This window comes from Lycium ferocissimum, chromosome 7, assembly GCF_029784015.1.
Source record: "Lycium ferocissimum isolate CSIRO_LF1 chromosome 7, AGI_CSIRO_Lferr_CH_V1, whole genome shotgun sequence".
Classification (NCBI taxonomy): Eukaryota; Viridiplantae; Streptophyta; class Magnoliopsida; order Solanales; family Solanaceae; genus Lycium; species Lycium ferocissimum.
Genome location: NC_081348.1, coordinates 37,015,660 through 37,032,348, shown reverse-complemented (window position 1 = coordinate 37,032,348; position 16,689 = coordinate 37,015,660). Strand labels below are relative to the sequence as shown.

The 16,689-nt window shown below is 33.3% G+C and overlaps 2 protein-coding genes across 2 annotated transcripts; one reads left to right on the top strand and one right to left on the bottom strand.

Annotated features, from left to right (window-relative positions):
• Positions 1-4,053: 4,053 nt before the first annotated feature.
• On the bottom strand, positions 4,054-7,072 carry LOC132064764 (transcription factor bHLH18-like). The gene is made up of 5 exons (XM_059457865.1): positions 6,929-7,072; positions 6,783-6,830; positions 5,886-6,464; positions 4,875-5,255; positions 4,054-4,715 (listed from the first exon to the last, which is right to left on the bottom strand). Exons 3-5 carry the CDS (start codon positions 6,459-6,461, stop codon positions 4,641-4,643), a joined length of 1,032 nt encoding a protein of 343 aa, XP_059313848.1. The 5' UTR covers positions 6,462-6,464; positions 6,783-6,830; positions 6,929-7,072; the 3' UTR covers positions 4,054-4,640.
• Positions 7,073-12,824: 5,752 nt separating this feature from the next.
• LOC132064763 (L-galactose dehydrogenase) lies at positions 12,825-16,577 on the top strand. The gene is made up of 5 exons (XM_059457864.1): positions 12,825-13,108; positions 13,745-13,973; positions 14,520-14,819; positions 15,257-15,385; positions 16,274-16,577. The coding sequence occupies exons 1-5, from the start codon at positions 12,942-12,944 to the stop codon at positions 16,403-16,405; spliced, it is 957 nt and encodes a 318-aa protein (XP_059313847.1). The 5' UTR covers positions 12,825-12,941; the 3' UTR covers positions 16,406-16,577.
• Positions 16,578-16,689: the final 112 nt, after the last annotated feature.

Sequence of the window (16,689 nt, the reverse complement as noted above, 5' to 3'; positions counted from 1 at the left end):
CCACCTTTTTGCTCCAAAATGCTCTAGCCGTTAACCTTTTGGCTCATAAATGCCCTTATTTTTCACGGCAATATAATTAAGAATTTCATTTAATACGTGGCATGTTCTTATCAGTCGGATCGGGTCAAAGTCATGGGTTGATTTTTTAAAAAAATTTGGAGGGTTTAAATTTGGGCCAATCAGATTAGGCCACATAATAAATAATTATTTTAATATTTTATTTTAAGGAGTCCGTTAAAGATAAAGGGATTTCTGAGCCAAAAGGTTAACGGCGAGGGCATCTTGGAGCGAAAAGGTGGACGGAGGGTATTTTTGTACCAAATCCGATAGTCCAGGGGCATTTTAGGCCCTTTTCCGTTTCATATATTGTGGAATAATAGTTTGGCTTCACGCCCAAAGTAACACCTCCATTCAAGGTACAAGTCCATTTTAAAGTGGATTTTTTTTTCCTTATCATTTGATCAAATGATTCTTAAATTTATAGACCAAAACGGCCTCTGTTCATGAACATCATATCTCTGTATACAAAGAGTTGTCTAACATACACATCTTTTCATGAGAAATTAATACCTTTTAAGTGACACTATTTCATGAAAGAACACAACATTTATAGGAAGGCTCATAACCTAACTATCAAATTGGTAGTTCCATCAACTAATCGTCACCAAAATTGTGAAGTTGTAAATTTCTAACTACTATGTCTATATATACCAAAATTAAAATATATTTTGTGGGAGTTGAAGAAATAATTTTATATCTTAAACTTCTTCAAATAATATTGTCTATCAATCATAAGCCAAGCACCCCCCACACTTTAAATATTTTAAGTGTCATTTCCAAATAATACTAAATACTTGAAATCTTATTTTAAAAGTAAGAACCTCTGAAGTGACATCTTTACACGAGAGAACATAACATTTCAAGTGACACCCTTTCATAAAAGAACACATTTTTTCTGAAAAGACGTATGGTCAATCATATTCAAATTTCAAATTAGTTGATTCATCAACTAGGCATCACTAAGACCGACAAAATTATGAATCCATTCACTACCATATCAATATCCACTAAGAATTTTGTGGGAGTTGAAGAGCTATGCAATTTATGTCTCAAGTTCTTCAAGATTATACTAACATTGAATTCAATATTGACTTTTAATCATAAGTCAAACGCCTCCACATTTTAAATGAAATATTCTAGACAATTTAGTATCATAGTGTTGTCAATGGTAATGCACAAAGTATCAATATTTAATATTAAGACATCAATTTCATATAAAATGTCTTTTAAATTACCCTTTTCGCAACCCATATGAACTAGAATTACTTTGTAAATCATTTTGTCGTCAATTAAAGCATTCACCGTGATAAACTTATTTGTTATAATACGAAGACATTAATTACAAAAACGCTTCAACCGTTAATTTACCCAAAATGATCTACAAATAAAGTACCTTTTCTCTCGATTTTAAATTATTCTAACAACTTTCAAGCCTAAATATTATCCATCAAAATAAAGGAATTCATATATATCATCCCACAACCTGAAAGTAAAATTCATATGATCTTTATGCAACATTGTTATGCCATGATAATATTCTTTGGTGCAGAATAACAAATTTATAATAAGCATATCAAATATGTTACTCCTATACTTAATTAGAATGCATTTCAAGATCATCATGCGCTGATTATCTACCCTAACATATGAAAATAAATTTCATAAAAGTCACAAAGGTAGAAATTCATAAAGAAATAATAAGTAGAGTTAAGAAAGTAGAACTCGATTTTTTTCTTTGATAACGGGCAATTGCTTCCTGATCACATCGACCATGTATATGTTGCTCATGTATCATGGTCATTTTATTCGTTCCGTTGTACATATGAAACTATGTTAGTACATGAGAGAATATGTGGCGGGACTTGTTCGAAAAATCAAAGCACTTTGTTCAGACACGCCAACAAAAAAAATCACACTTCTATCTAATAGACTTCCCTCTCGTCAATAGACCATTTTCATTACACATAGGCTCGTTCATTTAATTTGGTGACACGCCAACAAAGTCAGTGGGTTTACCATTTGGTTTCACACCGTTTCAGTTCAACGATATTTTTTTATCTCCTTATATTTATGGATCCTTACCCTCTCAAATCTTTTAATTTAAGACCTCCAAATATTAAAAAATATCTAACAGTGTATTAAACCGAACAGGTCTTAGTTTGGTAGTTCTTGGAACACGAAAATCGAATTCGGCAAAATTCACATAGGAATATTTTGTTAATATTAATGAAACTATACATGATTTCTGACAAATTTAAAGCAAACTGTCTTTGAGATGTTAAGGTAAAATAACTTTCTTAGGTTTCTTTTACGAGTTTAAAGGGTATAAAAAATATTTACCAAAAGGGGGTGCCCAAAAATTTATATACCAAAAGGGGTATATCGTGGGTCAATCCACGATACCCCAAAAAAAAAAAAATTTTCCTCGACACCAAGTCAACCGAAAAATTAAAAAAAAAAAATTGAAAAATTAAAAAAAAAATTAATTGTATAACGTGGACCGATCCACGTTATACAATATTTTTGGATCGATTTACCTCTAAAGTTTTTTTTTTTTTTTTTTTTTTTTTTTTTGTGAACACTTAGTGTGTTTTTTCATACTTTGACCAATGATTAATCGTGTGTGAAGACCAAACGTCAATATTTTATATAATTTGATATTTTTTTAGAATAATGTAGGCTCAATACATCAAGGATACGTTTTTCATTTTAGGGGAGGTAAGTTTTGTTTGAAAAAAAAACTTAGTGTTTGACCGTAAGGTTATTTTCTTTTATATATTTAAGACTTTTATTTTCAAATATTAAAAAATATCTACATTACCTTGGGATTTTTATTAAATCCGAACTTATAAGGTAAAATTTCACGCCAATTTGGGGGGAAAAGAAATTTAATGGGATAAAAGGCGTTTTTTAAAAATCGGCTCGGCCAAACCGCCTTATAGCCTCCGTCCGCATAGATCTCGAAAAAATACGCAAGTTCAAAAAAAAAACGCGTAAAAATCGAGTTATTCGGCAAAAGTTTTTTCTATATTTTTTAGGAATTATATATTTTGTAAATAATATTAATGCACCTTTTCAACTATACATGATTTCTGACAAATTTAAAAATATCGGTTCTATTAATCATTGGTCAAAGTATGAAAAAACACACTAAGTGTTACAAAAAAAAAAAAAAAAAAAAAAAACTTTAGAGGTAAAACATCGGGTCCACGTCTCACAAAATATAGTATGGAAAATTAAGATGTTAAGGTAAAAAATTTTGGTAATAAATTTTTGGGCACTTTCTTAGGTTTCTTTTACTTGTGTATCAAATAAGTACCATACACTTTTTTATTGTGTCACGACGTTAAAAAAAAATGTCATACTAAAATGGACCTAAAGAGTATTTCCTTTTCAACGTTTCAATTGGAGAAAGGAGTGATTCATATAACTCTCTTCACTTCATTTTTGATGAATTATTTTTGAATTAGTATAATTTAATTCTTATAAAAAATGATCTCCAGATTATGCAAGCTTTGCAAATCATAGCGAAGTTCATATCCAGATAAAGTGAACTAGAGAAGGTTTCAGATAGTTCAACTGTTCAAGTGTGAGTAATCATCTCAATAATTGCAAGATTCCAGGAATATTATTCACATCAGAGGAATATAGTTGTCAATGTAATGTTGAAAAAACAACACAATTAATTAGATGAAAGTATATACGAGCTTACGTTAATTATATACACGCTTGTACTCAGTGGTAAAGAATTTTTTATACAATTAGATCGAACGATATCTACAGATAAATCTCCTTAAATGTTGGATTTGTATTCTTTAAAATAAGTCAGGTTCCTGCTATAACAGATAAATGTTACCTAATGAAATAATATATTCTTACACTGACGATGTATATAACTTAATTTCGTTATATATTTCGTCTTGTAGAGGTAAAATAAAATACAACAATTACAAAAGGAAAGTGCATTATTAATTCATGAATCAACTCTATATATCAAAGAAGTAGATATTGATAATAATGTGGCTTTATTCCATATCATAAACGAAATGACATTACATAACAACGAAAGAGACCCTCCAAATTAAAAGATAATTTCAAGAGGATGTCTAAAACATTGACAAATGAAAGCAAATACAAAGCCTACAGTCTGCCTCTTCACCCTTAAAAAAAAATTAAAACCTTCTATTGTCCCTTTCTCCGACCACTTGGTATTCGTTGAATTTCTCAACCTTCCTCGTGGAAAAACATGTATAAAGGAGAAAAAAAAAGCCTAAGCCATGGGGTCATCTATGTCTTTACAATAGGTGGATAAAACGAACATGGTTAATTAACAAATTAACCATGCAAAAAAAGAGTAGTAAAAAAAATCCTCCCTACAAAATGAATTAATTAACCCCACTGCAAACAAGCTTCAAAAGACATGGTTTGAAAAAGGGTGAATTAGACTTCGCAAGCCTAAACATCCAAGAAATTAACTTGAAAAAAGAGAAAGTATTTAGGAAAACATTTTTCATGAAAAATGACTTCCGTCGTACCAAACACACTATGATTAAGAAAACTGCAACAGTTGAACACGTCCTTCACATAAACATTTTAAGAGATGAGCGCAAATTCTTGACAAGATCCTGGACTGTCATTGCAAATTCCTCATCCATCTGCATGGAATTAAGGTTTTAATTAGTTATATTAACTAACAAATTAGTCAACATAATTTCCATGTTACAAAGTTATAATTACGAAACCTATAAACGATTTGATTATGTAATTTTTTTTTTAAACTCCAATGCATATATAGGACGTAAAATAGTGTATACCTGAGCAATGATAGTAATGTCAAGAGCAGAAGTTCCAAAAGACAAGGCACAAGTATTGATGACTGATAGATGAAGCTTCTCCATTTCAGCCACAGTTTTGTCAACAATTCCTTTCTTTTTCTCACAGTGGATTCTAATTAGTACATCTCTCTCAGATATTCTTGCTTCAATTTCTGGAAGTGGCTCATCAACTGGTAGAGTAGCACTGGAATAGTTTTCATCTGATGAAGAATTTTCACCATCTCCATAAAGTTCATATTTCTTGATAAATACAACAGACTCCACTGCCTTTTTCTTTGTTTGCTCCTCAAGTGTCTTCACTTTCTCTTGGAGTTGTTTCAAGTATTTTATTGCATCTCCAAGAACTGAAGCCTTGTCCATCTATTCATCAAATAAAATTTTTAGTATGGGTATTTTATAACCTGAGATACTGAAATTAAGATTACTAAGTATTACTTATACAGAGTGTTTGAAATGAAGAAAAATATTTTTCAAAAAGTCATATGATATTTGGTCGGATAATTTTTCGAGGAAAATGCTTTCTCTCACTTTTGGGGGGAATCATTTTCCTTCATAGCTATCTAACTAAGCAATATTAGTATTCCAACTAACACTTATTACACACTAAAAAATTGTTAATTCCCTATAGGAATTTCCAACGAATTTTGTAGGAATTTGGCTCGTTGGTAACATTTTCAACGGGTTTCAATTTTGATGGAATGTACATCCTTCGAGATTAAGATATGCAGCAATTTTCTGATAGTGTAAACATAACTATCAATCTTTAAGAGTAAAAGAGAAATCCTCAAAGCGTTATCCGACGATGTGCTAATTCATTATCATATCTTTAATAAATAACTTTTTTCAGAATATCTTTCACTTTAATTCCAACCATATATACACCAAAACATATTTTCACGAAATAGGTCATTTCAGAGAAAGTAGAATATGAAAAATGACTTCTATCATACCAAACACATTCATAACGTTGATAGGGAAAAGTGTTTCTACCTTTTTTAGTCCAGGAATTAGAGCAGATAAAGCAATGAACCTTTGGCTGAGCTTTTCGCGTCTTTTCCTCTCAGCAATGATGTGATCTTGAGCTTGTGTTAATTTTCCATTTGTACTAACACTCTTATTAGCTCCTTGATGGTTATTAGCCTTAAACATGTAATTCTGATTGGCAAAAGAATCTTGACAAACCATATTGTTGTGATCAGCTGCAAAAGTTATACTGCTAGATGACAAAGTTGTTTCCTCCTTAGGCTTCATTGTCACAACTTGTTGGTTAGTGTAATTATTTGATGAGTTGATCAAATGGTAGTTGGGAGAAGCCACAGATTGTGAGCTCAAAATTTGATCATTTTCATAGGAATTATTATTATTCCAGCTGTGACTAGTTTTGGGATTCTTTAGTGGCCTTTCTTCAACAACTTGGGACATTTCTATAGGCCTTTTATGACCTAATATTGGCTGAGAGGCGAAAGACTCATGCAAATTCTGACCAAATGAAGCAGCTGTAGATATTGCACTTAGCTCATCAAATGAGCTCATAGGCCACTGTTGATTAAAGCCATAATATTCCATTTCCTGCAACAATAACATATAGATTCAATTCTATGTTCCATCTTTCATTATAATTTGAAAAAAAAAAAACTCGCGAAAATTGTCTAGGTTTTCAAGAGTTTGGACACTGAAACTGCACACATGACTACGACAAAAATAGTCTTTAGCAAAACAATTTACCTGCAATTGACTATGTGTCACTATAACTCAGGCCGTTAAAGATTTTAATGACAATTCTATCGGGTAACAAGGAGTTCATTCGCAGCTAATGTTCAATAGCCGATAATATTAGACGTTTTAGAATAAATTACAGGCAATCAGCTTATTGCACTAAATAATTACCTGTAAAAGTTTTTCTGTTGTAATCCCCAGAAGCAAATTGGAGAACTCCTAGAAAGATCAAAGAAGTTGAGCAAATTAATTAAGCTGTGAAGTGCATATCCATAAAGGTAGAATATATAAGGGCTTAAGAGGAACTGGGTACTTACTTTAATTAAGAGCTAGAAGAGGACAAAGCTTATCTTTTACAAATCTCAATCTCCTCTAAACTTGGAGACCTTTTGGCTACCATTAATACTACTACTAATTTTCTCCCCATATATATACTAGTGTTATAAGTATCGCTGTCTCTTTTTTCTTCCGTCTTCACGGGGTTATTGATGTGAACTGGCTTTAATTTGTGGCAATAGAATATTAGTAATAATTACTAATTCAATTTCAAACCACTGTGTGTGAACATTAAAAATTTGCAAGTACTCTTAATGGGTAGCTTTTAAGCTGGTGAAAGCAAAGATTTAAATAGTCTGTTTTTTTGTCTTATTCGGAATTTTAAAGACTTTTTGGGGCTACTAGTACTACTATAATATTTTCTCTTCCTCCACCTAGCCATTGAAATTTATACAACAAAGCCCTATCTTTTTTTCTTTTCTTTTTTTGGATTTTAGTTTTCAATTTTCTTTATGTTGGCTGCTACGTCAACTACCCCATAATGTTCCCACAACCTGTGTCTCTATCCTAAAAGACCATCCTCCATATTTCGCGGGACACTGATAAGAACCTTTGACTATAATAATAATAATTAAAATATAAGTTGGAAAAGAATTTAGACTAAATAATTATAGGAAAAGCTACTATTCTTTCATGGCAGACACAGCAACACTATTAATTAATACTAGTGAAAATATATATGTTGTGCACGTATTAATTAAAATAGGATTTAGGTTATTGATTATACACTGACAGTGAATTTTTACCAGATCATCATTTTAACATCTGACTCAGTAGGTTAGTTATTATTTTTACCAGATTATCATTTTAATGTTTATTGATTGATTTACTTGTAATTATATTACTCAATAAGTAACTTGATTGTTTTAAAAAATTAACACCGTGCATTTCACCTAATCTCATTAAAATATTCTAGAACTTCTCTTAATAATATAACACTTTCTTCTGTTCATTCCTTGTATTGACATTTCCAGAACAGAAATTATAATAAGTATTTTGAGGTGGAAAGAATTACTAGTGTCAGTCTACTATACGTGATTTTAATACGTCATATTATTTCATTTGTCAGATATACTTTGAAAAATTATTTCTGTATCCAAAGTTTTTCTTAGAAGGTTCATTATGTGATCTCTTTAATCTTTGTTTTATTCATTCATATGGACAGTGTACCGCCTCTCAGTTCTCTCCACAAACCAAAAGAATCAAATTAGAAGTCAATTGGATATGTGTTGTTTCATTTAGTTGCTCATCTTTAAGCACAAATATATATACTAGCAAACTATGATGCACGGGACTCAACATGATTAATTTGATTACTCAATGTAGTTAGTCTTTATGGTTTGTATATTTTACAAAGGATACCGCGATTCTCCTTAGTAAGTCTCCGTATTTTTTTTCTTTTCGTCTTATTTTTTTCTTAATTTCTCAATTATTGTTAAAATTTGTCCTACATGTCAAGTTTATAATTACAAGAGTCAAAGAATATTTTATTATATTATACACATTTTTAATTTAAAACCACAAGATAGTTTATCTTTATTTCTTAAATTCCGTGTTTAGTCAAAAGTAGATACTTAAATTGAGACAGAGGGAGTGTATGCCAAATGAAGGAAATGAAAAGACAATTGAGACACTGCGGATACGTGGGGACTTAAAAAGTAAACACACAAGAGGTAGTATTAATGTTAAACTTCTGAAATGTACACATGTTAGTCCTGGCTTAGAGTATAATTTCAGTTGCTTTTTGTACAACTTATTGTTGTTGTGTTCGTCCACTTGGGCGTTTGTTGTTAAAAAAAAATTGTCTTATTTTGGTTATGTCCGCCTCTTTTTATATTTAGTACGTTGACAATTCAAACATCCTACATGTCAAGTTTATAATCACAAGATTCAAAGGATATTTTATTATATTATACACATTTTTAATTTAGAACCACAAGATTTGAAAGTCTATCTTTATTTCTTAAACTCTATGTTTAATCAAATGTAGACACTTAAATTGAGACAGAGGGAGTACATGCCAAATGAAGGAAATGAAAGGACAATTAAGACATTGCAGACCTGTGGGGACTTAAAAAGTAAACACACAAGAGGTAGAATTAATGTTATTTCTGAAATGTGCATATATTAGTCCCTGCTTCAAGCACAATTTCAGTTGCTTTTTATACAACTTATTGTTGTTGTGTTCGTCCACGTTGGACGTTTATATATAAGAAGAAAGAAAATATAGAATAGAAAAATAGACATATATTTTTAGTAATGTGACCAAGTAATATAGGACGAAGGGAGTCAGGGGCGGATTTACGTGATGTCGAGGGTGTTCACCCGGGCAAAAAACTTACAGGTATATATAGGATCAATTTTCTCGTGTTTATGTACATATATTAACTTTTGAACACCCCGAATAAATGTAAAAGGTTAGTTGAACTGGTCAAAGGTTTTGTCCAGCGTCTAGGTTTGATTCCGCAAATAATATTATATTTTATATTTTTTTTGTTATTTTTTCGAACCCCCTGAGTGACAACCCTGGATCCGCCACTGAAGGGAGTACTTCATTTTTACTCCCTCCGTTCACTTTTACTTGTCCACTATTCCTAAAATAGATTTTCATTTTTACTTGTCATTTTTCACATATCAAGATAAGACAATTATTTTTTTCCTGTTTTACCCTTAGCATTAATTACTCATTCCAAATCATTTTTCAAATCCAATACAATTACTCTAACAATTAATATGGGGCATCATGGTAAAATATACACTTTATTTATTATTTTTTAAACAGCGTGAAAAGTCAAAAGTGAACGGAGGGAGTATTAATTCTTAAAGAACGTGAAAAGTCAACTATAGTAATGTGGCCAAGTAATATGGGACGAAGGGAGTACTTCATTTATTAATTCTTAAAGAATGTGAAAAGTCAAGTAATGTGGGACGGATGGAGTACTTTATTTATTAATTCTTAAAGAACGTGAAAAGTCAAGTAATGTGGCTAAGTAATGTGGAACGGAGGGAGTACTTCATTTATTAATTTTTAGATAACGTGAAAAGTCAAAAGTGAACAAGTAAAAGTTTACGGAGGAAATAAATGTGTCGGAGAATTAAAATTGAAGTGCATACATACATGAGAAGAGAATAAATATTCAGTAAGAACGTGAAAAGTCAAAAGTGAACAAGTAAAAATGCATGGAGGAAATAAATATGTGTCGGAGAATTAAAATTGTAGTGCATACGTGTATACTTGAGAAGAGAATAAATATTCAGTAATATGACATGTATTCACATGAGATTTATTAATTCTTAAAGAACGTGAAAAGTCAAAAGCGAACAAGTAAAAGTGCACGGAGGAAATAAATGTGTCGGAGAATTAAAATTGAAGTGCATACGTCTATACATGAGAAAGGAATAACTATTAAGTACTATGACATATGTCCACATGGAATAAAAAAATAATTGGATAAAGTGTACAAGTTATATAGCCTATAGTACAAGCATTCATTGCGTGTGTAATTTGTAAAGCTTTTGGTACAAGCTGGTGATGCTGTGTTAGTCCTCCCACCACACTTATATCTAATAGAAATATATGTACTTGTTACCCATTTTTCACGATACCAACAACATAATACGATATTAAAAAAATAATTCATTAGTGAGATTGTGAAATGAACTACCTAGCAGAATTTCGGCAGAAATATAAAAGTTATCCCTCTCATTACTGTAGACCATGTGTACGTAACTGGATATTTTCCAGTCAAAAGTAAACCATAAAAGGTCCATTTACCCAATTAAATAATTTGGGAATCATGAGCAGATTTTGACCAAACATAAATGTTGAACTCCCAGGTCGGTACACGGTAGGGATGTAAATTGTTTGACTACATATGCATTCTTGGACAATTCACAATTCTCAGCTCATGTTGTATCGTATCAAAATTAGGCACATCCTAATTCATGATTATTCAATATTGAGATCCCATCTTACATTATTCACACTCTAGATGTCCAATTCTGGACGTTGGGGTGTTGAGTTCCACATCTATAGGGATGTGGATCATTTGTCTCCTTGTAAATCAGGTCCAAACTCCACTCTTTGTCAATAAAATGTTGTTGGGCATACGTAACAGCAGGTATCATCCAGCTTCTAACTTTGGGTAGAGATGTAAATTAGATGCCGGAGAGAGCGTAGCTTAGTGCGATTGGAATAATTAGAAGCATTTAGCGGTAGAGATAAATCTAGGATTTAAAGTCATTACAAACAAAAGCAATATGTTTAGTTAAATACTTAAATATAATCCATAAAAGATCCTCTCTATATGCGCCTCTGTTGATCCTTATCTATGACAGATATGACACAATTTTTAGATCATGAAAACAACTTAGGCGAAAAAAAGGATTTTAAAATGTCGGTGTGTCTGAGTCTAACGATAATCAGGTCTAGAAATATCCAACCAAATCTCAAACTTTGTTGGGGAGAACCGAGAATCTTGAGAGAAAAAAACATATCCTTTTTTCTTTCTGTCAATTAGCTTTAAACAAGAAGGTTGTTGACGAAAGTTAGTGGGTTAATGAAGTGATGTTCTAACATAGCTTGGTAGGTATAGCTGGAGAAGATTTTAATATGTTCGTGGGGGCTAATTATGATGAGTGATTTAACATTAATCTGCGACTGTTGTCCACTGCCAATTCTATATAAGATACTGACATTTCAAATGACAACCTGTGATGTTGGTGCCAACCTTAACATCTTGGACTTTTCATGTGTCCATCCCCTAATTCTTAGTACTGAAAGTTCCCCGAAAGCACCATATACACGGGGGAAAAAAAAAAAAACTTGCAAGTGTTTGTGTCAGAAGATAAATTATTTAGTATTTGAATGAGATGTCCGAATCAGGTGGAGATGACAAACGATTTATATATATTCGAAAACTCCGACTAGTTGAAATTGAGGTATAATCATTGATTAACGAGGAAAAATTCTAATAGTCACTGCTTTTACTAAGGATGTTCAATCGGTACGAGGCCTGAGGTGTCAAATGAAAAATCGTGGTAACTTAAGGTGTCTTCGTATGTATTAAGTCAAACATGAACGACTGTGTTAACTACATCCATACACTTGGGAAGTGGCAGCACCAAAAGGCCGGGTACACACTTTCGGTTGACCAGTGGGAAAATTGAGGCCCAATAAGCCCATTTCTTCCCCTAGATAAAAGCTCAGACTGCACATCAATAACAATTAGGGCCAAGAGTCCATTCCACCTTCAACAGCAAGCAGGCCGAACAATCCAGTCCAATCGATCACGGGTCATTCACACAAATATCTCTATTTCTGGTGGTCTTTAATGTTTTCCCTTAAGCACTTTTGACGCTGCATAGCCTAAATTTTGGCCAGTATAGTTAGCGTTTAGCTTTGGCATATGTATCATAACATCTTATAAGTCATGCCGGACAAGAGAAAACTTTCAATACTCAACATAATATGAAAACGACATAGGTTTAGATTTCGCTCGGCAAAGCTTACCTTTAGCTTCTGCTTATGTATCATAATATCCACACAAGTATATCTTAGGAAAAGATAAAACTTTCAACACTCAACATAATCTGAAAAATACTACTCCTACACAACCTATGCCTGCAACATAACTTAATCCCTATAGAATATTATAGAACTCATGCCGAGCAAATAATTCTGAATATTTTCATTAAATAAGCCGCAAGGGTAAAAATTAAAGACCACAGATATGAGAGGTAAAAATTAAAGATGAGTGCGTTGGAAGGAAATCTGTGCAAAATCTTCCCATTAGTGGCTCACAACAATAATTCATTACTTGTCGTGTAATTTTCAATTGTCTGAGTGAGCACACCAACTACTGTCTTTTTCCCGGGGGAAATCAATAGGCTCTTTCTCATCCACTCACATTTGTCATCTTCCTACTGAAGGAAACAGAACAAGTCAGAACTATTATATTTCAGATTTGAAAACCCTAACATTTCCCATAAAAAATGGCATTGCAGCTCCGAGCAGTGGGCAACACTGGACTGAAAGTGAGCTCGGTGGGGTTCGGGGCTTCTCCTCTGGGCAAGGTTTTCGGGGATGTCTCTGAACAAGACGCCTTCGCTGCCGTGCGTGAAGCATTTCGCCTCGGCGTCAATTTCTTTGACACTTCCCCGTACACCTCTCTCTCTCTCTCTTTTTCTCTTCCTGCAGTCACACATGCAAACTTACGTTATCCAGCACATACATTAGACTCTTTCACTATGGTTTTTTCATTATTATCTATGCATCACAAACTTCTTAGAAAATACACAGTATATAGTTGAACTTTTTCTTAAAAGGCATATACTCTCCCTTCCCAATTTAATTTGACCGGGCACTGAGTTTAAAAAACAAATGGACATTTTTTAATCTTATAATCTTAAATTAAAGATGTTTTTAGTCCTTTAAATCGTGTACTCTTAAACTTGTCATGTAGAACGTTGGGATTGGAAAACTTACTGAATATAGAAAGAGACACTCTTTTTGGGGTAGACCAAAAAAGAAAGTAAGACACTTAAATTGGGACGGAAGGAATAATTTAAATTACATCCACAATTAGTGTTAAAAAGGAAGTGGATGCAGTCTTATCAGTATGCCGTGATTTAAAATTTGGATCAATCTCTGCCATTCGAAGTTTGTGAAAGATCAGGAATCTGCATAAGTGATTTGAAACTTTGGATCCGCTTCTTGAATCATGTTGCTATTGAATTCGGAAATGATAAGTGAACTTCTTAAATTGTTGTTCTTTTCTTTAATTGGTGACTTTCAGGTTTTATGGAGGAACATTATCGGAAAAGGTACTAGGGAAAGCTTTAAAGGCTCTTGGAGTGCCCAGAGATCAGTACATTGTGTCCACAAAATGTGGGAGGTACAAAGAGGGATTTGATTTCAGTGCTGAGAGAGTGACTAAAAGCATTGATGAGAGCTTGGAGCGGCTGCAACTTGATTATGTTGATATGTTACAGTGTCACGATATTGAATTTGGGTCCCTCGATCAGGTGCTTTATTGATTGATCATTTAAGTTCGATTCTTCCCTCTGATATTTGTAGGAGTCCTTTTTTAAAAACGATTTTTCTGAATACTTTGTAAATATGTATAATATAAAAAGATTATGATAAAAGACTTTTTATGTTGTTTCCAAATATGTAACATTTACTTTTAATAAACTGAGTCAATGTCTGATGCACACTAAAATTAAAATATTTTGATCCTCGTACTTTGAAGTTTGTCATTCCCTCAGATTGAAGGAAGTACATCATAGGTTGGCTAAGTGATCTGTTAACCTTGTAAATCTCTTATCATCCTTTCCTCAACTTGTCATATTGATTACACGTCAAACTACGTGATATGTTCTCAGTGTTTGATATGTCTGGTTTTCAAAATGCTATCTTTCTTTGTGACATTATCCAAGTGGTAGTCTTTGTTTTGAAAGTAAGATTTACAGCCCTCCCTCCCCACTTCACCACTTTGTCATGATTTTGTTTGTGGAAGTCCGTAGTTTTAGCAAGGGAGTTTTAGTGTCTTTTTTTTTTGTCTCGAACAGATTGTGAATGAGACGCTTCCCGCCCTTCAAAAACTGAAGCAAGCTGGAAAGATCCGTTTCATTGGTATAACAGGCCTTCCTTTGGGGGTATTCACTTACGTGCTCGATCGCGTCCCTCCAGGCACAGTTGATGTCATCCTGTCATATTGTCACTACAGTATCAACGATTCAACTTTGGAGGATCTGTTGCCATACCTGAAGAGCAAGGGTGTCGGAGTGATCAGTGCTTCTCCTCTTTCAATGGGCCTTCTTACTGAGGCTGGAGGTCCAGAGTGGCACCCTGCTTCTTCTGAACTTAAGGCATTTTTCTCCTTTACTAATACTATCCTATAAGAGCATGGATTACTTGCTAAAGTTGCCCTGCTTTAGATTCGTTATGTTGTACTATCTCTGCAATCTATTCATTTCTTCCCATCTGTCTGCCATTAGATGAAGATTGAATGTTTGGCTGTCGTACTCGGACAAAAAATTTAACTCCTTTAAATATCGCTTATTGAAATTAGAACATATAGAAGATCTCACTGAGAACGAGCTATTGGCTTTTAAATCCATGGACAACTTCTAACTTGTGATAGTAGATGTCTCATTTTTAACCTGTACTTGGCTGCATCCAGTCTCTCAAAGTTGTTCTTCTCTCCGCTCTTCAATGCTTCTTCGTGAATCTTCTCCCAAAATAAAACTGAACTTTATCTTAATTTTCTTACTCACTCATATGTCTGCATATTTTGCTTCAACAGGCTGCATGCCGAGCTGCTGTTGATCATTGCAAAGAAAGGGGAAAGAATATCTCAAAATTAGCCTTGCAGTACAGCTTAGCAAATACCGATATTTCTTCCGTACTAGTGGGGATGAAGTCCGTTAAAGAGGTTATCTTTTTTCATCGATCCCGATCCTCTGGATCTAATTCTTCATTTATGAATCTGGTGTCATCTTTTGAACTTGTGTTTTCTTCTTTTCAAGGTAATGATATTATATTTTACATTTGTCATAAAAAGGATTGGCTGGCTTCACTATGTTGCCGAAAGAAAAAAGAATAGGGAACAGAATTTTTACTTCATTGACAGATGAAAAATGGATTTGCTTTCTTATACTGACCAGAAATTGGACAAAATAGTAGGATTAGGTAGAAATTCATGACCCTTGAACAGCACAATGAGATTGCGTAAGTGAACAGGGACAAAAGAATGAGCCTGCAATCTGGTGTGTTGCCAAATCTGCGCATTTGTTCTTTGTCAACTTTTCTGCCAAAGCACATGCGATGTTCATACTTCCCTTTCTTGTTTAAACATTACCTAAGAACAGATGCATAGATGATAATTGGTTACTCTCCTGGAAAGCTTTGTATTAGAAGTATGCAAGTCATTTTCTCATTTCATTTTCGGAAATGGTGCTGATTGATTTCCTGAGTAGAGCGGAATGGATACGACCTTTCATATAGCCGACCACAACGAATTTAGTTTGAGGAATAGTTGATTGATTGATGGAGTACTAGTTAACTTGCAAGTCCTTTCTGGAAGTCTGCTTGTGCTGGAAGCTTGAGGTACATAAATTTTGCAACAAATGTCCAACAATGTGTATCCGAGTGCCTAGCCCAAGCATCCTTTTTAGATGGTTTTATGCTTGTCCTCTTGTCTGTCCACTCAGATTCTTTGTGTTCACAATCTTCTCTCACTGTTGTGGAGATCACATTTTTCTATGGATATTTTTTGAGAAGACTATATTGGCTTGTGTCATGATATATCTTTTGCTTGAAGGTGGAGGAAAATATAGCAGCTGCCCTAGAACTAGCAACTGCTGGGATAGATGAAGAAACATTATCAGAGATCACAGACATTCTGAAGCCAGTGAAGAATCAGACATGGCCTAGTGGTATCCAACAAAGTTGATTTGTTTGACAGTTCAATGAGCTGTGAAATAAGGTCTTGTGATCACCTTCTTGTGTATGTTTATTTTCACTTGGACATATAAAACTGGTCCGAGTTGAAATTGTATGTTGTATTCTTTGAGCTTTTACCTATCCAATTTGAAAAAAATGAATAAATGTTGCATTGTTCAAGTGTAGGAGCCGGTTTCGATTTTTAAGGCCTTTTTGGAAAGTGTCTAAATAGAGATTTAATGGGAGCAAATTTGACCTAATGTTGTGGACAGGAGTCCAAGTTTCCGAAGAATT

What these genes read in the sequence shown, in the direction of transcription:
- LOC132064764 (XM_059457865.1), bottom strand. Translation starts at nt 6,461, where the DNA reads ATGGAATATTATGGCTTTAATCAACAGTGGCCTATGAGCTCATTTGAT. An exon ending in TAATTCCTGGACTAAAAAAG is followed by an intron (nt 5,256 to 5,885) that starts GTAGAAACACTT and finishes TTTGATGAATAG; the next exon opens with ATGGACAAGGCTTCAGTTCT. An exon ending in ACATTACTATCATTGCTCAG is followed by an intron (nt 4,716 to 4,874) that starts GTATACACTATT and finishes AATTCCATGCAG; the next exon opens with ATGGATGAGGAATTTGCAAT.
- LOC132064763 (XM_059457864.1), top strand. Translation starts at nt 12,942, where the DNA reads ATGGCATTGCAGCTCCGAGCAGTGGGCAACACTGGACTGAAAGTGAGC. An exon ending in AATTTCTTTGACACTTCCCC is followed by an intron (nt 13,109 to 13,744) that starts GTACACCTCTCT and finishes GGTGACTTTCAG; the next exon opens with GTTTTATGGAGGAACATTAT. An exon ending in GGATGAAGTCCGTTAAAGAG is followed by an intron (nt 15,386 to 16,273) that starts GTTATCTTTTTT and finishes TTTTGCTTGAAG; the next exon opens with GTGGAGGAAAATATAGCAGC.